At 40.2% G+C, this 23,397-nt stretch overlaps 2 protein-coding genes across 3 annotated transcripts in view; one reads left to right on the top strand and one right to left on the bottom strand.

Annotated features, from left to right (window-relative positions):
- The window catches only part of LOC113970029, a 12,296-nt gene extending 10,674 nt beyond the window's left edge, over positions 1–1,622 (bottom strand). The window contains exons 1-3 of the mRNA XM_027688504.1: positions 1,494–1,622; positions 844–1,226; positions 106–173 (exon numbers count right to left, since the gene is read on the bottom strand). Of these exons, the coding sequence (XP_027544305.1) occupies positions 106–173; positions 844–1,226; positions 1,494–1,622 (580 nt within the window). The remainder of the gene's footprint in view (positions 1–105; positions 174–843; positions 1,227–1,493) is intronic.
- On the top strand, positions 1,020–23,397 carry TEX9 (testis expressed 9). Of its 2 annotated transcripts, XM_027688163.1 has the most exons (12): positions 1,020–1,077; positions 1,164–1,249; positions 2,025–2,088; positions 3,245–3,315; positions 7,025–7,082; positions 8,084–8,169; positions 9,625–9,803; positions 13,570–13,652; positions 15,978–16,151; positions 20,018–20,152; positions 20,628–20,762; positions 23,286–23,397. In XM_027688163.1, exons 1-12 carry the CDS (start codon positions 1,027–1,029, stop codon positions 23,361–23,363), a joined length of 1,200 nt encoding a protein of 399 aa, XP_027543964.1. In that variant the 5' UTR covers positions 1,020–1,026; the 3' UTR covers positions 23,364–23,397. The 2 variants fall into 2 exon arrangements, with proteins under 2 accessions (XP_027543964.1, XP_027543965.1); XM_027688164.1 differs by lacking the exons at positions 1,020–1,077; positions 1,164–1,249 and adding an exon at positions 1,671–1,688.

The raw sequence follows: 23,397 nt of genomic DNA, 5'->3' as shown, positions 1-23,397 counted from the left end.
GACAGCTAAGCCCTTCTGATTTCCCTTGTGCAAATCTCTTAATTAAAATCATATACAGCCCATGTAACTCAGTATAGAACTATGTTATCCTTGCTCTATAGATACCTGGCAACCCATGTGGATGCAGGACAGTGGGGCTGTTGTCACACAGAGGGTCACCATCCATTAGAAACCTGGGAAAGGAGATTGGAGTGAACGAGCAGGTGAGTGGGTAAGTAATCTACAATCTTCTTATGGTGCCAAGCAACAGGACAAGAGATGACGGGCAAAAACTGGTGCCCAGAAGTTCCACCTGAGCACGAGGAAGAATTTCTTTACTGTGCAGGTGACTGAGCACTGGCACAGTTTGCCCAGAGAGGGTGTGGAGTCTCCCTCAGTGGAGATATTCCAGAACAATCTGGCCGCAATCCTGTGCCATGTGCTCTGGGATGACCCTGCCTGAGCAGGGAGGTGGGACCAGATGGTCCCACTGTGGTCCCTTCCAACCTGCCCCATCCTGTGACTCTCGGACTCCACGAGGGACGAGAGGGCAAACGGGCTCGTGGGTGACTGGAAGGAGAAATGCAGCAAAATCACTGTGTGGGGGCGAGGGACAAAACTAACGGAGGGATTCAAACACGTGGTGGAGAACGAGGCTAAAACCAGGTGACAATCACAGAGATCCGGGAATGGGAAATGCAGAGGGACGACAGCACCGAAGGGCTGCACACCGGGTGGCCCAGCTGCTGCTAGGCTGAAAGGGATGGTGGCAGGACAACACCTACCGAGGCCAAGAGGCTCTAACAGAAGGGCTGAAACAAATAATTATGACAACGATAAACGAAACGCCACCTCAGCCCTTACCACTCGCCCCGAGCCCGTGGCAGCCCAGCGCCACGCCGGGAGCCGGCCGGTCCCTGCTCAGGGCCCCGTTCCCGCGGCTGTCGCCGGGGCCCCGACACGGCGGGACGGAGGGTGGGACGGAGGGTGGGCGGCCGCCGGTTGCCCTGGCGAAGGCGACGCCACAGCGGCCTCCGCGCGGACAAAATGTCGGCGGGCGGCAGCGGCGGGGCCCGGCAGGACGGGGACGCGCCCGGGGTAAGGCGGCGGCGGCGGCGGCTCGGGCTTCGGGGCAGCGCGGCCGTGCCGAGCCCGCCCCGCTCACTAACGCGTCCCCCCCGCAGGTGCGGAGAGCGGCCGGCGGCCCCCCGCCGCCCGCGGGGCCCGGCGCGCTGAGCGGAGCCTGGCTGGCCAAGGAGGAGCAGTACAAGTAAGGAGGCGGCCCCGCTCGGGCCCGGCGAGCAGTCGGTCCCCTGTGCCCGGGTCCCGCGGGTCGGGGGCTGAGGGCACCGCCCGGGGCCGCGGGACACCGCTGCCTCAGGCGGGCTCTAGGCCTGGCCACGAGGGCTTTCTGCACCTCCACCACTGCCTTTGCCTCTAAATTATGACTGTATAGGAGTTAAAAGCAGCTTAAAAGCTGTAAAGCTTTTAAATGGAAGCCCTCGCTCTGTTACCTGTCGGCGCTCGGCCCCTGTGAGTGTTGAGGGGGCACAGAGAGCCGTGTCTGAAACTCTGTACCCTGAACCATGCAAGGACACCAGCTCACTGCAACCCGTGCAGATACATAGCAACACATCTCTCATTATGCGCTTAAGCAATGTAGTCATACATCACTGCTTCCCCAACCTCTGCTGCTGGGTGTGCTGAAGGTAAGGACTCTGGTAAACACACAAAACACCGAGGAAATAAAGACATAAAATGTGTATTAAGCAGTGACGCATCCAAAACCAGGGACACCCTTCACAGCTCAGAATTACAGCCTAAACCTTGCTGCTTGATGGGTGTAGGTGTTTTATTACTGTCGATTGCCAGAAACCCGGGAAATTGTTGAAACATAACTTTCTTAAAACCCAGAAGTATATTTCAGTGTTCCCTTATAGGAATTGTTAAAATTTCACCTAGTTTAGGCAGAAATACTGTCATGCTTACATTTATTTTTCTTAAACCTTTCAAAAACTCAGTGACAAGTATTCTTACTCTTTCAGGCGACTGAATGCAGAATTACAAGCCAAAACAGAAAAACTGGTGCGTCAGGCTGAAGAGCTGATGGTGAGTATGTTATACAGACTGCTACATGATTTAGCCTTGATTCACATGCACACAGGGTCAAGCTTAAAAAGCAATTATTTAGACCATGGGTCCTAAAATTATTTTGCTTTCAAATACAACATAAGCTTTAATTTTTTTTTTTCCAAAGTTGTAAACTTCTACTAAAAACACATGCAAAACTAGTTTGAATATAATTTCATCAGGTAGGTATTCACACAGATGCATAGAGCATTTGTGCAGATATAGACATAAAACCACTTAAAAACTTTAAGAAAAGGATCTGTAGGTGGTCTTCTGTATTAAATGCTAAATAAAATTTAGTATTTGAAAACCAGATCATGTTGCAATAAATTCCTAGTGAAATAGGATACACACTGTTCAATCTGAAAGAAATACAAAGAATAAGCAACATAAATAGAAAAAATGAATTTAGTAAGAAGGAAACTTCCTTAAAACAGAAAAAGCTCCTGTTTATTGTCAGTATTAGCTTTTAACGTTGGTGTGGCTGTGTGCCAGGTAAGAGTCAAGATTTATACAAAAATGGGACAAAGGAATAGAAAGGGAATGGGGCAGGTATGGTTTATCCCCAAACCAGTCTGGAGAAGGTGTTCTGCATATTACATATATTCACTGTAAATGCACTCATTCAAATAAATAAGGCTTAAAAAGCAAATTATTAATTCTTCTGGAAATCTATACTTGTATGCACTTTTCCTACTGTTGAAACTTCATTTTTATGGCCTGTGAACATGCTCTTCTTTTGAGCAGTGACAAGCTGAGGGTAGCTGCTTGGCATTTGAACAGAAGCAGTTGAAACGGCCAAAATAGCATCTAGTCTCTGTCCTTTAGAAAACACCAACAACAAAACCACTTTTTTTTTCCCTTTTCTAAATACAGCAGAAGATGAAATATTCTTAGGACACTTAATATACCACATGGCAGTGCCAGATTGCAGAGATATACATTTAACAACAAAATAGCAACGACATTTTCATTTTTAGCCGTCTTTTCCTGTGTTTGGAAAGTTCTTTTCAACAGTACAGTTTCCATTCTTTTCCATAGTAGGCTGTAGTTATTGTGATTTACAAATGGGTAATTTGTCTTTAATGGATTATATTCCCCCCAAATTGACTACTTTTTTTCTTTTTTAATAAAGAAAGGCCAACAGAAGATACTATCTCGACCAGTTTCAGTACAGTCCAAGTCACCTGAAGATGACAGACAGAGGTATGTGCTTTACAACTGCTGCATATAATTGGTGGGGAACCCCACACTGCTCCTGCACACCCTGACTTGTGCCCTAGTCATGCTCCTGTTTTATCTGTCTTTATGGCATACCAGATTGGTAGAGTCTAATTTTTTTTCCTATTATTTGAAAAAAAAAAGATACTAAGCAAATGTTGTTCCTTGTTACTTCAAGGAAGCCTTAATTTTGCTGGACTGTTCTATCTAGTGTACTAAGTATTGCTGACCTCTGTAAAGAAGCAAGGTACAGTAACAGGTTTCTTTGTGGTACCAAGCAGCAGACACTCGGCAGTGGATGCTTTTTAACAGTTTGGCTGAGAAAGCAAAGAAACAGATACTGGTTCGCATTTAACTTGGCCCAAATGTGCCTGGGACAGGAAGTGCTTGATAAAAACAAACACAAAACCCTAAGACAGGCAAACATTGAGCTGCCACCCTCTGGAACGTGGGTACCATTGCACTGCTGGGGCCCACGTGCCTTTGGCCTGGATGAACACACACGGAGCTGTGGGGTTTGGCTGGGTGTTCAGACCCCTTGGATCAGGAGTGGGAACGTGGCTTGTGTTCACTTAATTGTTCTGGGGCATTATTACTTACTTAGTTCTTGAAGGGGTTGTATATCAATAGTGTGGGAAGTGGGTGAATTTAGGATAGACTGATACACAGTTTATCGAGGATCTGATCAGTAGGTTCCTAAATTTATGATGCCACTAATCTGAAAAAGAAAGATACAGGGACAGACTACAAGATGCCTCAACTGTTAAGCTGCAATTGGGAAACTTTTGAAATAGTGTATATGAAAGTCTGATAGAGATGATGCAATAGATACTTTTGTGCAAGATAAGAGCAGTGACATTATTAAGGAGTTTTTATGAAAGCAAAAGCGGTTTTCAGTACACAAAAAGGTGTGACAGCAAGTCATAGCTTCTGTGATAGAAGCCTGTCTACCAGAAAAAGTTAGCTGCAGTTAAAATTATTCCTGAGCTATTTTAAAGCTATATCTGACAGCTGGGGGATCAGGGGGCAAGAAACTTAATGTGTCATCAGTATAATCATGCTTTGCAAACAAATTCTGGATCTCACTTTAGTTTTATGTTCTGTTAGATGGATATTGAACATTAGACAGAAGATTTTTAAAAACTTCAAACTGGAGTTGAGTTTTAGGGCTGTTTTATGAAGTAATGTGATCAGAGGATCCAGCTCCACAAAGGGAGTTTAAATAGCTTTGATGATGCACATTAGAAATAAATGGGGGAGTGCTGGAAGAATTAAAAAAAATACTGACAATCAGCCTGTTAGAGTAGCAGCTGATCTAACAATTACCTACATAAATTAAAACACCTTAAAGCAACCACAGCCTGTGTTCTGGTAAACACTTATGTGAGGGAAGGTCTGAAATCCCATGCTGTAGTGAAAAAAATTAGAAATGTGTGCTAGGAATTAGGCACACTGATTATCCATGAGTGAACATTGAGGCCATTCAATTAGATTAGTTCCGAGTACTTAATATTTAATTAAAAATTCTTTTATTTCTAAATTGTGCAAGCACATAGGTCGTAAATCTTAAGGAAGCACTTGAGATACATTTTTTAAATACCTCTTTGAAATTTCTATTGATTCCTTATAAGGAGAATGAACACTAAAGCAACTGGAAAGAAAGGGAGGAATTGGAGCAAAGAAAGAGGTAGTGTGGGGGGGGAAAAGACAGGTTAAAAGGACAAACAAATATGTAGGAAAAAACCCAACAAATATTTAAGTCACTCTCCGAGTCAGTGTGTATTTTAAAATAAGTCGTTCCGGAGTTCTTGCAGCATATTTTTCTCAGGGAAACTTGAATTACTTAGCAACAAAGCAGCTCCAGTGACACCGCATTGAAATCAGCTTTTGTTTACACTTTCCCTCTCCAGACATTGCCAGGCTGAAGGCGCTGGGAAGGGCCCGCGCATGGGCAGGCACGGCCCGGGCTGGGCTGGGATTAGCAGCACAAAGGGTTTGCTCATGCACACAGCGCCTGTTTACACGCAGCCATGGAATTGTTCAACGCGAGCTTCTGTGTCAGGGCTGCCACGATGCTCTGCCCACTCATTTGTGCACCTTTCCAGGATTTACACACTAATTTCACTTATCATGCCACTACAGAACTGTATTACAGCTTTTGAAAACGGATTGTCGGGTGTGGGGAAGAGGAAAGAAACCCTGGGAGAATTTGAGAGATACCATGAGGTCGAGTTTTTTGTTTTGCTTTGTTTGTTTCTAGGGTTTTGTGATTTTGGTTTTTTCTTTTTTTTTTTTTTAAAGAAGGCCATAAGACAACAGATACAGTAGGAACAAGTTAGCCTATTGATGGAAAGAACATCATTGTTTTCCTGAGTATAGAGAGTGTTGTATTTTCCTATTTTTGAGAATAACACATAACTGCTATTTCTGTGGCAGCAAATCCTCACCTTCTGCATGCTCCTAGAGCGAGCCAATAGGAAGGAAGCATGAGGAAAATAGGGTAAATAGACAAAAACTAATCATCCTATTCTTGAAGTCTGTTGCCAACCACACACAGATGATTTCTCCAGGTTTTTTTTCTTTTTTTTTCTTGATTAATAAAATACAGAGCTTTGCGCAGATAATTCTTGTTGATGAATGTCTGTGAAATTTTTAAAGGCAAGATCTAAACATTTGCTCAGATCAGCCTGGCAAAAAAATTAGGTGACTTGATGAGCCAGAAATTTAAATTTTATTCTAAATCTTTTATAAGCCAGCATTTTAATTGAAGTAAAAAAATTATAAAGGGTAGTAAAAAAGTAGCCTTTCAGTGCAATAATACACATTTATGTAGCTCATTTTGCAAGCAAAAAAGTTATATACATATATATGACAAGAAACTTGACCTGCATATTACACAACACGCTAAAACTTCTTGCTTGTTTTCAACAGACTTGAAGAATAATCATTTAACCTGAAATTCAGTAACTAAGAAGCACAGTTTTCAGCCAAATAAGCAGATAAGAAAGCTGCTTTTTTAATTCCTGTTTTTTTTCCTCCCATCTGTAAAACAGATGCAATATTTGTAATACTTATTTCAGAGAAAATTCTGTGAGGCTTAATTTATATATTGCTCCATCTCATTTCTCATTTGGTAGTCCCTGTCAATGGACTTGACAACAGGCAGTCTGAGCCTGCTGGGATAGGTGAGCTATCTCCTCTTGGGACATAGAGGACACTGGTTTGTATCTTCATTTTCTGTGTGTGAACTCTGGGATTTATCTGTCTGGTGTGTGTTACCCAGGGAGCTGGTGGTGAGCTTTGGGAACAGATTGTCAGTCACCCTTGTTGAGGCTGGTAACTCTGCACCCTGGCTGAGGACTCCCTGGTGCAGGGAATCATGGATCTAAAAAGCCAGTAGCCTGCATTCCAAGAGATAAGATCAAGTGTCTGGTAGATCAGTAAACTGTTGCATTCGATATCATAGACTCTCCAGGTGATTTACGTGGTAAATGAGGTAGAATGGAAAGACAGCACAAGACTGAATTTATGCTTGACCTTAGGATATGTTCCCACCTTAGCTATATTGTTTATTCTGGACATGTAAAATGTTATTCTCTCTAATCTGACAGAGAGAGTTAAATTTTAATTGTGAAGTATTTATTTTATTATATATGTTCAGTGAATTTTTATTTTTTTAAATTTTTTTCTGCAGAGATCCACTCTTCCACTCCAGTCCTGAAGTTTCCTCTCCTACGCACTCACATGCCAAGGTATCAAAGCCAAAACTATCCTGGTTAAATTTTATTCTAGTATAATTTCCACAACCAACTTTTGGTTTTGTGGCTGTGCTTCACTGGGGAATTCCATGGGTGGGAAACCAAAAGGAAGTGGTGCCCAAAGCAGTGCTACAGGGACAGCGTTACCAGGGTTTCTCAGTGCCACTGGTGGTTAAGTGGAATTACATCATGTTTGATTTTTGTATTCTAAGTTTCCTCTTCTATAAAGTCTTGATAGAAGTGTTCAGTGTTTAGAACATCAAATTAAGAATTCCAAGTGCAGAATATTAGAACATAATTATTTTCCTACTTTCTTCTCTTCCCTCCCTCAGCTGTGTAATAGTAAAGGCAGTACTAGTGTCTTCTACATGTAGTAGAAAACAATGGAAAAATGAGATTGAGATTAGGAACAAACTCAATAGTCTCTAATTACAGCTATATTGAATCTTTTAGAAGGTGAGCTAAAGCTTCCAAAATACCATCTGCAGTTATTTATCAGAATGCAGTAGAAACCCCTCTAATTTTTGAAGGGTATTTGAGTGAAAGTAACAGAAATATTGTTAGAACTTCCTTCTACAGGGAATTTATAAGATGAAAATAATGCATAAAATAGCATATTTTTTAAGGTATGATAAGCATTTTTCAAATAAATGAACTCAGATGACAGTGCAATAATTAATACCTTGATAACAGCTCAGAGCCTTGCTTGTGCATAGATTTATTCTGAGTATGTGTGCAAAAACTCCCACAAGCCAATGACTACTGGATATATTACAATTAAGGCATACAGACATAAAAGTTGCAAGATAAAGATGAATGCAAATAAAACTGAAAAATTGTTCTTTTGAAAGTCTGAAAAGCACCCTTTGAAAAATATCCTTGATTCTGGATATATGAAAAAGAAAGAAAAAGAAACCACAAAAAAAATCCACACTAGAAAAAATAATTCCTATCAAATTAAAAAAATAAGTCACTCCTTTCTGAAAAATTTGTAGGTAGCAAGCAAGAAGAAATGTGCTGCTGCACCCACAGATCAGAACAGACCATACTCTGGAAGTAAGGGAAAAAGAACAACTTCAAGGTATATCAGACATCTCTTTTGGTTTTTCTAAAATCCTTTAGTTGCTATTTTTGTCTTTCAGGTTATTTTATTCATGTATGCTTCTATATTTATATAAATAAATGTATCAAACTTTTGGTCCTCCTCAGTCAGCTCCACCACGTGGCTGTCTCTGTTTACTTGCACCAGAAATTATCAGTAAACATATGTGATTAATATTGCAACAGTGAAACTGCTGCTTTCTACCTCATCACCTCTCAAGGCTGACAGCTCAGCTCTGTAAAGCCCTTTGGTGAAAGGAGGCCCAGTGAGCTGACAAGGGAGAAATACAGAAATGCAGCACCTGAGGCAACCTGAGAGAGCACACTTAGGTCTGCAGGCTGCTGTGGGAAACATGAGGCCCTCAGGGGCCTCCTCTGCTCTGGTTAATCTTGGGATCTCAGTAACATACCACAGCTTTCAGGGGCTTTAGGCTGAGGAGCTTCAGCTCTGCAGATTGCAAATTCAGGGTTGTAAAACCAAGAAATGGAGATCTGGTTGAGGGAGAAGAGTCAAGAAACGCATGAGATCTTTGGGAGCAAATGTAAACTGCCACAAGATATGGCATAACACCAAAACAGGGTGAAAATTGTCTGCAAGGTGGCAGAATATGGACCAAGGCTGTCCTTCAGGACTTGGAAGTCAGTATAGACCCTCAGGACCTCCCTTGGGCAGGTCAAGGCAGGGCTGTCATGCTGGTACTTGATGAGATTTGGAGTAGAACTGTGCAGATACAGACCCTGTGTGGTGAACCCAGAGTTGTGGGAGAAAGTTAGGAGCTAGAAGGAGTTTGGAGGCTTCACTGAGATGAGGATATATTAGAATAATGACTTAAGAGCTTCAGATCCTGGGAGAACTAATGTCACCATTGCATAAAAGAAAGCTGAGGAGATACCCTGTGTAGGTGATGTGTTACCTTGTGTTTTGGTTTTCTGAAAACTTTGATATGTAACTACTAGGATCAGCGATGTTCCCTAGGCCAGGCATCATGATGCAGAAATTGTAGCAAAGTAGGAGTAGAGCCACAGAGGACAGAATTCTACAAATTCTCTTGGGAGGGGAGAATAGCAGAAATGAAAACGGTAGTATCTAAAGCCAATAGAACATTCCTCTGTTTCTTTCTTTTACTCTGATCTAGTTATGAATTTGTTGCACGAGAAGACCATGCCACAATCTTCTCAGTAGAAAATGGTAGTGGTTTCTTTGCCTTCTACATTACAGTGTGTAAAATCCTGTAATTTGTTTATGTGGAAAATGGTAAAGGTGAGATTCACAAGAAGAAAGTGAGAAATTGCCATCAATGCGTCTTTCATATGAATGCAAGTAATGAAATCGCATTAGGTAAATAACTGTACACTCTTAAAAATAGCAAATACATTATAGTTTTGTTAAATTTTTTGTATTATAAATTTAAAATCTAGGGTTATCTTTTTTTAGTTCAAAAATAAGAAACACGGAAGTGCAAAGTGCTGATGGTGTTGCAGTACTGGAAGATTGCATGGGTTTTTCTTTAACAAAAACAATAAGCAAAGTTGAAGAAAAACTAAAGAAAGGAGTCTTACCAGATTGTCCAGATGATGATGTTATTCCAAGTGTTGGAAATGAAATGGGAGCAGGTAAGTTTCCTTCCATGGTTAGTACTTTTATTCTTACTTTGTGACTGTTGGAAATGGGTTTTCCTGGGGGAAAAAAATATAAGGAGTTTCTGTAAAAATTACAGGCAAAATTCTAAAGCCCTTAAGTTAAAGGAAACGGGAAAGAAGGTTTTTCCTCTTTTCATAGTCCTAGAGGAAGATCAGATCACATATCAATGTGGAACTGTGGAAAAGTGAATTTGTATCTTCATTTCCACCTTTGTAGGGAGATGTTTGGATGGTTACATGTGTTGAATGCATGCATAACATTGGATTCACTTCACTGGGGAAACAGAAGTACATGATGCTAAGCTTGTATTTCCAATAAGATGAGCTTCAGGCCTTGCACAAACTCTGCCTTTAGAGGAAAAAGCCTTTCCTCAGACCAGTGCTGTGGATCTTAGGAAGTGGCTTAAACAAGGTAACGTTTCAGCTACAGTGCCAGAATGAGAAGCCTCCAGATCCTTTCCCACTCGAAATGATGTGTTTTTGTCTGTCCTAGACACAGAACAGGAAAGGGGATTGATACATTTGCCACAGAGGCTAAAGGAACAATGTGCATCTATCTTTTTGGCTCTGGTGTGATAAAAGTGAGCTTGTGTGGTTCCTTACAATGCTAAAGCAAGCATAAAGTCAGAGATCCACCACACTTGCACAAAGTGCCTGAGCCCTCTCCTTTTAATCTAACAACTTGATATCTACAACATTCCAACACAGGAATAGTTAGATTTTTAACCTCATGTAATTCTGTGCACATCTGCAGTTACCAAGTCTCCCTATACACACCCTCAGCTGTCTTTTTTATAGTTCTTTCTCCTTGAACTAAAAAGAAATTGCTTTGGCTTGCACTGGAAGCTTACACCAAATCAATTCAAGGTAACTCAATAAGAGTTATTACTGGTGCCAAGTAATCAGGTCTCACTGACCAAGGCCATATGTTTGAGTACTGAGAGTTGTTTCTGTAACTTTAATGATGAAATGAAAATACTCTGGATTGATTTTTGCTTTTTACATGTGACATTGGCTGTTTATAACACTCTGAATGCCTCCTTAATATACTAAAGAAGCTACTGCAGAGCATTCCAGCATTGTGAGACTCACAGAACAGTTATGGTGTTCACAAGAAACAGATATAGGTATTAAGCAGTTCCTGTTACAGAGAGGGCTGATCCCTCAGTGGGAATCTCCTGTAAGAGATTCCTTGGGCCAACATGCCTTTGCTTGGCTGCTTAGGCCAGTGGGCTGAGAAGGTTCCAGAACATCGTCCTTTCCCTGAGCTTCTCACAGTGCTCTCCCAGGGCTTGGGTTCCACGTCTTTATTTCATGATTACAGGTTACCGCAGTGCAGCCATTCTGCTGCCCACACAGTAGCTTACACCTTATTTTTCTCAGGTTATAACTCAACTCTGTGGTAACAAGCAATGACAGAAGCACACAGACATACAGAAGGCTGAAGCTCTATTTTTATGTAATATACCCCCCATAAGAACAAAATACCTGAATGTATTGTTGCACTTCATGTCAATCTTCAGATTATCCCAGGAATTCAAGAGGTCCATTCTTTCTTGTAGGGTATCAGAGTCTCTCAAACACCCTTTTCTTGTTTACCAATTCCCCCGAGGGTGTCGGTTACTTTATATCCTAAGACCATCCTATAAAGGGATACTCCTCCCTCTTACCAGCTTCATCAGGTGACTAAAATTGACCAGTTAGGAAGCTAATTGTTTAATTATCTTTACCTCTTGTGAGAATTCAAGCCTATTTGGATCACAGGCACTTCCCAAAACTGATCTGGTTCTAGTTGTGCACTTGGATTTTCACAGGTTTTACTACTAAGTGCTCTTAATGACACACAGCTGACTAAGACAGAAGTTGTCTGTGGACTAATAGCTGAGTAAAAGAAGAAACAAAATGGTAAAAAGCAGCAGTTTTGACAGGTAGTGGTATAGCCCTAGAGTGATCTGTCATGGAGCTTACATTGTTCACAACAGCTAAATGACAGCTGGTAAAGAAATTTATGTATGAAACAGTGATTTTAGAACAGTTAAAACTGGTGTTGAAGTATTGCACAATAATCTCACGGTACTGAATGAGGTGATAGAGTGCAAGTTGATATTCTGTACTAAAGAGTGCAAAGGAACACTGTTAGAAAATACAACTCTCCAATTACACCTACTTCACAATAAATACACCTGCGACATAACTCCAATTACACCTGCTATGGCTAATTATGACATTTCCAAAAAGCATAAACTTACTGCCTGTTCACAGTGGAAAAGGCAAATTAATTGTTACAAATCCTTCAGAAGATAACAAAACCAAAATACTGTACTGTTACCATGCTGCTGTGATATAATGGATGCTGCCCCATGTTGAGTATGGAACACAGTTCTGCACACCCCATCTCAAATCCAGGATGTAGAACCAGCAAAGATACAGCTAAGAGTGTACAGAGGCAATTAGAAGTGTGGAACAGCTTGAACTTGAATCTTCAGTTTGAAAACAAAACAATTAAAGGCACTATGAAAGATCTGTAATGAAAACAGTAATGTAAAGGGAAAGCTGCCTTTCTGTGATGCAAACACTAGTAAATGCCACATTAAATTGGATTTAAAGCGAGCTGTACAAAGTGTTTCTCTTTCCCATAATGCACAATTAAATTAGCCACAGGATATTGTGAATGCCAAACTACAGTAAACTACAGTCTTATGAAGAAAATCAAACAACTTAATAGTGTAGAAGTACCTGAGAGGGGATTAAATGCAAGGGCTTCGATATGGTCTCCATCTCGATAGCCACCAGTTACCAGAAGCTGGCAAGGATATCAGTCTGTATCTTATTTTTTCATGGAGTTTTCCCTAAATCCTACTTATTATTGGCCTCTGCAGAGTTACAGCTTAAGTTGCATTTGACAGTTCTTAAGGGAAGGTGGGTGAAATGAAAAGAACTCCTGTTGCAGCAAATGAACACATGTACCCATCCACTCTGCTCCAGATACTCCTCCTCTGCTTTATTCTTTTCCCCTTATGACTACTGTGAATAATGGTTATTCCTGTGTTACTCAACTTGATCCTCAAACTGTTCCCATACTTCACGCCTGTGGAAGTTCAGGGAGAGTTCCTTGTGAATGATCTGGGGAATAGGAAGTGAAAGAACAAACTGTTCACACACATTTCTAGCTGTCCAAGAGCAAGAAAGTACTTCATTTGGAAAAAACCACCTGATTAAATAGATTTAATTTTAAATACTGTGCTTTAAGAAAGCATAGACTACTGTGTGGGAGGGTATTCACCTATTAGAGGGCTTTGCAGTTGACATTGAATTCTTCTTGTGCTCAGTTTAAAATTACTTTGGCTGTAACTACACAAGTTGCAGCTACAGATGGATTGCAGTGCAGACATGCCCTTAACTTCAGACTCAAGAAATGCTGTAATGTACAGCATAATATGATGCAAGTTTTCAATAAGTTTCAATTTTGAGAATTATGCATCTTTTACCGTTTAAAGATGTCAAGTTGTCATCAAAAGAAAAAAAATCTATACAAAGCTTTGCCTGAGAATGAGAAACCTGCAAAATCTTTTTAGAAATCTGAGGTTTTATTTGCCTGTTTCTCTTTAATAATTGTAAACACTGTCGAGTGTTTCTAAAAATAAGAACATGAAAGGGAGTTCTAACATCAGTCTTGCTTCTTTTCTGCATTGAATAATGAGTAATTGTGGATATTAAATGTAACTTTTTATATACACAGAAGCTCAAATCAGATTTCTGAAGGCAAAGTTACGTGTTACACAGGAAGACCTGGCAAGTGCAGTGTTTGAATGCAAGAAAAAGGTAAGAGCTGGATTTTCTTATCTATAGAAATGGAGTAGGTTCCCCTTCAACAAATAATCACAAAACAGAATTCTCTCAACCTTTCCTTTTTAAGTATTAAGAGCTAAGGTTCTATTTTTTAAAATGCACTAAGAGCTTAGTATCAGGGGTAGTAATTTCTGTATGAATGTGATCTTGGGCTAAAAGCTTGTGAAATACACTTAATAAAAAAGAATTTGAGGCAGGAAAGAACCACTGGGAGTGAAGACGTCCCAGCTGCAGGAACGCTGGTGCTGCAGAGTGCCCAAACCACCACTGCTGGAAGGGCACTGTTACCAGAGCCTGAGAAAAAGGAGGAGGAAACAGGAGCAGTGAAATACAGATTTTGGTGTACAGAGAAGAGGAGTGGTGCCCAGAGGCAGGTGGTGGGATGAGAGGGATGTTTAGGGCAGAGTGAGAAACAGAAAAGCTTGAGGAACATAGTTGGGTGCTTTTGGTGTCATCAGTGGATAGAAGTGTGGAAACAGCTGATCTGTGGATCCACTTCAAGTGGAATGTTGTAATCAAAACAGCAGTGAGGCTTTCTCAGTTCTCAAGAGTACAGTTGATGCAGAGGACAATATTTGGAATTCCGTATTTGGGCAGATCAGGCTGAACTTAAGGCATAGTGAAGCTACACTGATATTCCACTGTTAGAGTTTTATGATCTGCACTGTCTGGCAATCTATTTTCAAGTGATGTTCGAACACCTCTTGAACTGTAAAACCTTAAATAGCTTGTATTTGTCTGCCAGAGGGATCCCCTCTGATTCATGCACTTGTAATCAAGCAAGGGTTTTGAACTAACTTTCAGTTTTCAATAACTGGATTATTTAGTTGTGGTCTCTTGACTTCAGAATGCTTTTTTCCACCTATTCCTCAGGCCCAGATGTGATGATGACATTCAGAACATATGGCAAAACACCTATATGTTTTCTCTCAAGCTTTTAATTTAGAGTTAAGGAGCAGGATGATACTAAATGAGTCTTTTGAGATAAGTACATGAAGAAAATCTTCAGAAGTAATTAGATTTTGATATTTAAATCTGTACTTTATTTCATTTTTACCAACACAGGTGCTTCTGCATTTCAATATTTTCTGCTGTGATCAGAAGGAAGTTGTTACATTTGATTTTAAAGACATTTTTATTTTCAAATCCAATACAATTCTGTCAGTAGCTATTGAACTTCATCATTCCATGCCAAAACCACTACAGACTTCAGTTACTGTCGCAGATGACAGAAGACAACCTTGTACTTGTTCTTGTGCTGCTCCCATAGCACTCTGTGTGTAAATGTATCATTCTGGGTACTAGTTTCTCTGCTGTGAAAATAACTTGATTACATTCATAAGGTCACAAAAATTTCATTTAGGCAAAGCCTTGAGGTGGATTCTGGGTTTGGTTCCAATTCACAGCCCAATTGTTAAAAGGAAGGAGTAAACCTGTTTTAAATGTAAAGAAATGGGAGTTTCTGAGGTGCAGGTGGTCACAGGAAGCTTGGATGAAGCACAGGGATTTCCCAGGTGAGAAGCTTGTGTTCCAAGGGGCTGAGAGAACAACAGGGAGAGACTTGTTTTCACAGCCTCCATTTCTGTGAGTGTGCCCTAATTTCTTTTTCGTAAAGAAATGAAGGGCATAATGTGTCTCTGAAATAACCTACATTAGTATTCACTTATAAAGTTTCAAAGGTTATAAAAGAAAAATGCCTTGAATTATAATGCTTAATGTGGGATGTAATTGCCAGTAGGTCATGAATCGAATACGGGATTCACTGGATGTTAAGAGAATCTTAAATTTGAATACTTGATGTATCCTGGATCATTAGCTTGCTTTTAAGTCAAAACCAGATAATCTCCTAAAACATAATGGATTGGTTTATCAGTAATTATATTCTCTTTCTTTTCCCCATAATTTTTCCTAATGTGTGCATTTAACTATTCTCACAAAAATGTCACAAAATATCTATGTCCCACTGTTATTCATATTATTCCATAACACTTTGATATTTCTCAAAACCTTTGAGCTATGAGAAATTAAATGTTTTACATACTGTTACAAGACAGTTTCAAGTAAAAGACTGTAGAAAATTAAATGAAAGAAGTGTTACTGTTTTTTGAAGTATTATGCTGGTAAAATGGTGGTTTGTTTTCTTAATTGTTGCCATGTAATTTTTAAAAACTTATCTCTATATCTATAGTGTGTGTATTTTTACTGCCTTTTATTTACAAGACATTATTACTGCATTATTCTCCTGCTTCCTTGCAATGATTTAGTTGTGGGGTTTTTCTGCTATTGACTGCCAAACAGGATGATCAAAATCAGAATTTAGAAACTCGGCTTAAAGATACTGAAGAAGAAAACACGAGACTGCAGCGAACAATCAGCGTGCAGCAGAGTCAGACTGAGAAGTACAAAATGTTGTCACAGGAAGCAAACAAAAAAAGTGAAGGGTTACAACAAGAAGTCATTGCACTAGAAAAGGTATTGCAGATATTATTCTCATCTATCTCACAAAAGGGAACAAACCCCACATCAACTCACCCTTTGTACCCTAGTTTGATATGAATGATCCCAGTAGTGTTTGAATCTCTGATAGTAGTTTTAGAAATCGTATTTTTAAATGGTCTAATCATTTTTTTTAAAGGAAGAAATAATATATTTTGCTAACTGCTTTTCTTCTGCTTCTACAATCACATATTCCTGTATTTTAAAATTAAATTCCTGCGTAAAAGACCCGCAAGAGACAAAACAACCTTTTCAGAAACTGCTGTCAAAGTCACAAAGGAATCTTAAAAAATACAAGGAAGTTTTATTTTTCTGGTTTTAATTATGACTGTTAAAAAACTACTTCTGTAATAAGAGTTCTATTGTAAACTGTAGAACCTAGTGAACATTTTTTTTAGAAAGCACCTGCAGCTTATATTAGTATGTCCTGCAGGTAGAGGAAGGGATGTGTCTTTGTTCTTGAAAATGGACTGTTGGAAAACCATCCACTGTGGTGTGGCTGAATCCCAGTTCCCGAGGCTGCTGCTGCACCCACCCTGGCACAGTGGTGTCCCTGCCTGGGGCAGCAGATGGCTGCACACACAGCTTTGTTTGTTTGGAACTTAATCTTAAGGGCAGCATGTGTTTCTCTTTAATTACTCAGAGCTACAGAGGTTGACTTCAAAATCATGCAACACACAGAGTATTGTGTAGCACGTGCAATGAGAATGTTTCACTTAAACATTTGGGCAAAATGGAACACAACTTAGCCTAACAAAGTCTCATTATACCTCTGTTAAATCACACTATGCATTTGTGTAGGCATGCTTGTGTCTTAATGCTTTGTAGTTCTGGCATTTTACAACTAAAATGGTCTTCGTGGGCTTTTTGTGCAGATACTTGGAAGCTTTAAGTTCCTTAAATAAGTACCCTGATGGTGATTCTGTCAGGGAAAATATTCAGCAGTAGTACTCATACTACTCATCAGCTCACAGCAAATAGGGCCAAGAGATTTACAAAGTCATTTAGTCCCTTCTCTTAAAGCAAGACAGGACAGGTTATATCCAAACCATCCTGGACTTAAGTTTGTTTGACCTGCACTTAAGCCTTCTTAAAACAAAAGTTTTAAATTGATGGCAATTTCCAGCATTTCCTTAGACAGCCAATGCTGGTTCTTGCACACAGTCACAGTTAGAATGTATTTAGGAAATGTCTGTTGGGATGAAAAGTTTATTCACTTCTGCTGTATCCAGAATGTGGTCACTTCCCTCACTTGTCTTTGTTCTGGATTTACCATTCTCAGTTGCTCCTAGTTGTTTTCTAGAATTCGTCAAGGTTCCCAACCAGATCATGAAAAATAGTGGTAGTCCTTTAAAATACTAAAGCAGCAAAAAAGGCAAGTATATGTAATGAATGGTTCCCTGCTAATCCAGAAGTTACTTTACATATTTTTTCTGCTATAAGAAATTATCTAACTGCAAAAGCCATGCATGTAAAAATAATTTTGCAGTAACTGCTTAATTCTCCTGTGGACTTAGGAGTCTGAAAACTGTTCTAATTTTTAGGTATGAAGTATTACTCAACACTATATAATTAATGTAGTGTAGATTAATTCTAGACACGTTTAAAAGCAATTTCCTGTGAACACAGGCCTGAACTGGTGCTACTGTGCTGCTAAACTCTCAAGACTCATACTTTCAGTCCATAGAAAGTTTTCTGTGCAGTTGAGATAGCACAAATGTAACCTCTGATTATGGGGCTTTTATTGCTTTTGTTGTGATTTCTGTTCCAACACAGATGATAGGAGACTTTGGCTGTAATACAAGTTTCCCCAAACTTCCTTATCAACAGTTTGTGCAATTTCCTTAATCCCTCAGGTCCTTTTTTTGTATGTGCCTAGGCAAAGAGTCTCACCTGCTTTTCACAATTCACCTGAAACATGGTAACTACATTGTTATTTTTACATTTAATTCTTTTGGTCTTTGGTCTCTGTGAACATTCTGCTGCAACACCCACCTCAGGCAGCAGCTGAATTCTGATGCTCCCAGAAACTTCCCTCCTTTCCAGCATTCCTCTTTTTTTTTCCTATCTAATTGATCTAATAAATGCTATCACCTTTCCTGTCTTTTTTTCACCACCAGTCTACAGGAACATTCCTTCCTCTGTGTTCTCTCACTCATTAATTCAGTCTAAGCTATAATGTTAGATAATGGTCGGGGAGACACCAAAGTTGTACTCTTACTTCTAAGGCTTTGTGCGGGGGGTTTATAATTTGCCTTTAAGAAGGGCTTGATGTTAAGTAAAAGTTCCCTCTCCAGTGTTTTTTGGGGAGGACAGGTGCTGCAGAGCCTTCCTAAAGACAGAGGTGCTGTGGATGCTGCTGCTGGGAGGACAGAAGGCCACTGGGAGGGTTCCTCCTGGGTGAGCTCTGTGCCATCACAGCCCCTGCTGGCACTCAAGTGCCTCAGCCATGTCAGAGCAGTGGAGAAAATCCAGAAATTGAAATGGGATGCATTTTTCAAACATAGTAGTTTATCCCCACCTCTTAGAGAAACAGCATACGAGAAAATTAATCCTGCTTTTACTTTAAGTATTGAAGAATTGGCAGAAACCTTGCTTAGTTACAAAATAAAACACTTATTTCAGGTATTTTTAGGATTAAAAACTCAGGAGTCAAATACATTTAACAATATACCCTCACTGGATGACTTGCAAAAAAATCCTTGATAAGGTATTATGTGTGACAGTAAATGTCAAAAAGCCCTAAGAGAATTCTTAGAATTCTTTCATTAAATGATATGATTAGCTGATAAGTAATTTGCATTGCATGCAGACTATTTTTTTGGTCATTATATGCTTGAAAGACTGTATTTCAAAGCTTTTCATATTAATGCAGAATAAAATACATAGCATGAAAGATTTAGTTGACTTTAGTCACAGCTCCATCATCTTGATACAAGACAAAGAGGTCAATTAGTACGTATTTCTTGGATAAATGATGCGGAAATCTTAAGTAACCACCATAGAGCAAGTGTGGAATTGAGAAAATAGAACAATTACTGAAGCAGTCTGAGGTTAAAAGGTTAACAACAAGGCCCCCTCTCTACCTTGATTTGGTTAAAAAAAGTCCTTCTGTGCCCATTACTAAATATTTGATACTTCAAAAAAAAAAGGTCTATTTCTTTTTCATAAAAGACAAGATGTGCTCTTTTTGCCAGAATTGCTCATTTCTCTTACTTTGGCTGTTCTCTGTATTCCCTGATCTTTAGTCTGATTATTCTGTTCCTCAGCCTGGTCTCTTTTTCTCATTTCCCCACTTCCAGCACTATGAAACACTGTCAGCAGAGTCAAGAGGAAACTGTTTTGCTCGGTGCCATAAACACTCGATGAACTCTTTTCTGCCAGATGACACAGTTACTACCCTCAGCCATCTTCAGTGGGCTGCCTTAACTTCTTGGTGGTAATTGTCTGTAGGAAACTCTGGGGAAAAGAGGTAAAAGGAACAGGTGGGAAGAAGCATCTGGGAACACGAGCCACCGTTCCAAAAGCTGCCTCAGAGTGGACATGGCGACAGTTTTTTCTCTTTCTGAGCATAGACGGTGTTTCAGTCAGTCCTGTGGTCTTACATGCTCAGCTCCACGATCAATCCAAGATAAGAAAGATCCTTTTTCAAGATTTCAAAGGAGAAGGGGATGTTTTAACGGTAGATTTGTCTTTGAGGCAGATTCTATCTGCAGGCCAAAGAACTCCACAGACGCTTCAGCTTTCAAGGGTGAGCCTTGTTGTACATGTGCTGTTGATACGGGATTCATTAAAACACCCATTATTCACCATGTTTGTTTTTCTCTTTGCTTCTCAATTAGGAACTGGAGAACCTCAGGCGGGTACAAAAGCAGGCCACAGCCAGTCAGAGTGCGACTGAGGTTCGACTGAACAGGGCCCTGGAGGAAGTGGAAAGGTATAAAGTGGAGCTGAACAAACTGAAGCAGAGCAACAAGGTACAGTGGCTTAGGAAAACAATTTCCAATCTGTGATCACTCAGTAAAGCTAGAGCGAGACAAAAAGCTTGATCAGCTTTGGAAGCACCATATCTCTTTCAGGCAGTCCCAAATTAACTTAGAGCAAGTCACCAAAGGCCTGGATAAATTATCTTGGATGATGCTACTGCAAGAAATGTACAGAATAAAGTTAAAGCCTTTCTGATTTTCCTCATTTGTGTGAAAGTAAGATGTGTTTAGAAAGAGGGGGAAGTACACATACACACCTAATACATACACAGGCAAACCAGGGCTGTTATCTTTGAGATTACTTTTTTTTTCAAGCTTTAATGTGGGAATATTTTGATTAATCCCATTTCTTTTCAGAAATGTAATGGGTGGCTACTGTTCCTCACTTTCTTACGTAATGCCAGGTTTCATTGGCAAAAGCACCACTTTCATAAATAATACATTTCTCCTTTTCTTCCCTTGGCAGGATGTAGCTAACCAAGAACTCAAAACAATTGAAGAATTAAAAACAGAAAACAAGAAACTGCAGAAACAAAAAGGAGAGCTAATTACAGGTTTTAAAAAGCAGTTAAAGTTAATTGATATTTTGAAGAGACAAAAGGTAAGGACCAGAGTACAGGTGTATTTCAGTAAACTACCTCTAGCTAAATGTGTCTGTTGTCAAGTCAGGTAATCTTGGAATTGGAGCCCCAGGACTGGGAAGTTTCAATGCAAGAGGGCAGCAACCTCACTTTTCCCAGAGCCTATTGGTAACATTTTGTGTTCTAGCAAAGGCTGGTCTGCTTTTGAACTGACCCCATTCCTAACTAGGAATGCATCCTGTCATGGTTAAGGGTTATTACTGACTGAGGATATCTGTTTGTTGAAGAACAAACACTGTGCAGGTAGCAACAGCAACTCCCCTTGTGCTGTGTCAGTAGGACCCATTTCAGCAGGTGAGATTTTTTAGTTTTTCCCCACACACACATTATTTGTTGGATCAGCAGCTCTAACAGTGCCACACCTCAGGAGTGAGCACTGCGTTTTAGACCTGCATTCTTCCAGGGTTCTCAAAGTGTATCCCTCTCTATGAACATTTGTTTCTTCTTATTTAAATTCTGAGGTGTTCTGGACATGTACAGTTGTGTCCAGGTGCAGATGTCCTTGTGTGTCAGACAAAAAAAAAGAAAGAAAAGAAAAAATTAAAAGCAGAGCACTTATCTTAGGTGTGAATTTACTCAACTGAAAGAGGAGAGTTGAGCTCCATCCTTTGGTAATTCCTGGAATATCCTGCATACGTTGAATCACACACAATGCAGTAACATTGGCTGCAAGGGTGTTCTCATCCACACTGTAGCCTTACTCTGAAAGTCATTTGATTCCACATCCATTTCACATCTCCCTCAGGGCATGGAAGGGTGGGCAGAGTCTTTAGCAGCTGAAGCTGAGACTGAAGAGAGGAGAGGTGGTAGAATAAGTGCTGCCCGTTCATGCTGAACAATTGGTGATCCAGCTTCCATAGAAAGCTGCTATAGTGAGAAGTAGATTAATACTGCAGCTGGAATACAGCTCAAAGTGTATTCAACTATCATATTTGGTAAAGCTGTATTGGATGTTCCCAAAAGGAGGGGTGTTTTACTTGAAAAGAAAAACCTCTGACATTGCAGAGTGGGTAAATATATTTCTAAAAATATATTTTCAGCACAGACCAGTCAAATGATCTTTGATGGTGCAAACTAAAAGAAGTTGTGAGTTTACATGAAAGGAAATTAAAGTGAGAGGACTGTATACTAAGAGATGTTGCCCAAATCAAACAATTTTCCACTTGCTAGTTCCATCAAACCTTTCACTTACAAATCCTTGGGATGTGTGCAATCATTTGTCTCAGTTTCCCTTCCACGGCTGCATGAGACGTGTAGAGCTGTGGGCTGCAGAGCTGTAGGACAGGATCTAAACCCCACAGAGTGGGTCACCTCCAAACCCTACTCTGCTGAAACTCATGGCATTCATTTTGGGATGAACTCAGTGCACTTTTTGTGCTCTCAAACCAAAGCTGTAAGAGAGCTAAAGCAAGCGATGTGTGGTGGCTTTTTGAGCAGACCCCCCTTTAAGAAGGGCCAGCCTTAGAGATAAAAAAATAGAACATTTTATTTACCCTTTGAGCACTGCAGTGATCACCAGACAATTTGTAAACACTTCCAAAGCTTTTGAGCCCCTAGAGGAAGAATAGTTGGGTATGAAGTGGCAACTTGAGAGAACAAAATACACACACTTATCCCAAGGACTGAGAATTGCAATATGGAAATACACCCTTGAATCTGGAATACCTGCCCAACACAGGGCAAAGGAGGACAGGTAACTGGAGTAAGAGAAAGTGAGGCTGCTCATGCATTTCCAGTGCAAGAGAATTTTCCTGGCAGTAACAGGATGCTGAGGAGATACCTGGATTCCCCCAACAGCAGCAGGGCCCTTCTAGCTCTGCAAGTTTATTTTGAGAAGAAAAACTATACAGCACTCACTCAACATATGTTCTATATGTGAGGCAGCTCATTGTCCCCTGGAACGTGAATTCACTGAAATGGTGTCACAGAGCAGCATTTCTGTTTGACTGGGAACCAAACCCAGACTCTCAGACAAGCATCACAAAACTGCACCAAATATATTTTTAAACAACTGCAAATGCTGTGTCAGAACTGCAGACAGGTGACAGACACTTACCTTGTCTTCCAAACAAATGTCATTTACTCAGAGCAGAGGGATCCTGTTGGTTGTCCTTTCCAAACAGACTGTGACTGGAAGAACCTGAAAGAGACGGAGGCTGCCCCTGCCCCTGCAGCTTCTGGCAGGAGGCACCAGGGAAGGGCAGCTGAAGGTCCCGTGTGCTCAATATTCAGTGGAGGAGCTTCAAGTCTGCTTCACACAGGCCTTTTGTTGAATGAATGAGGAAAACCTGATTTTGGCTATTTGTGTCATATTTGTGTGGCAGGTTCAGATGCACAAAGCAGAGAGACCACAGTACCAAAAAAAAAAAAAATCAAATTATAAATTTGAAGCCCCTTTGAGCTATCCCAGTTATCCAAGATTTTGTATTGGTCACTCACTCTTTTTACCTTCTGCTCCTAATTGTTTTTTGTTTTTTCTTAAGATGCACATTGAAGCTGCCAAGATGCTTTCTTTTACTGAAGAGGAATTCATGAAAGCTCTTGAGTGGGGAAATTATTGATTCCATTAAAAAACAGCTTCTGTCTGAAAGACAA

This window comes from Neopelma chrysocephalum, unplaced genomic scaffold (assembly GCF_003984885.1).
Source record: "Neopelma chrysocephalum unplaced genomic scaffold, ASM398488v2 Primary Assembly neopelma1_75, whole genome shotgun sequence".
In the NCBI taxonomy this organism is placed as follows: Eukaryota; Metazoa; Chordata; class Aves; order Passeriformes; family Pipridae; genus Neopelma; species Neopelma chrysocephalum.
The sequence above is the reverse complement of the archived record's forward strand: the minus strand, read 5'-3'. Positions and strand labels throughout refer to the sequence as shown.

What these genes read in the sequence shown, in the direction of transcription:
- TEX9 (XM_027688163.1), top strand. Translation starts at nt 1,027, where the DNA reads ATGTCGGCGGGCGGCAGCGGCGGGGCCCGGCAGGACGGGGACGCGCCC. An exon ending in GTCAGGCTGAAGAGCTGATG is followed by an intron (nt 2,089 to 3,244) that starts GTGAGTATGTTA and finishes TTTTTAATAAAG; the next exon opens with AAAGGCCAACAGAAGATACT. An exon ending in TGGAAATGAAATGGGAGCAG is followed by an intron (nt 9,804 to 13,569) that starts GTAAGTTTCCTT and finishes TTATATACACAG; the next exon opens with AAGCTCAAATCAGATTTCTG.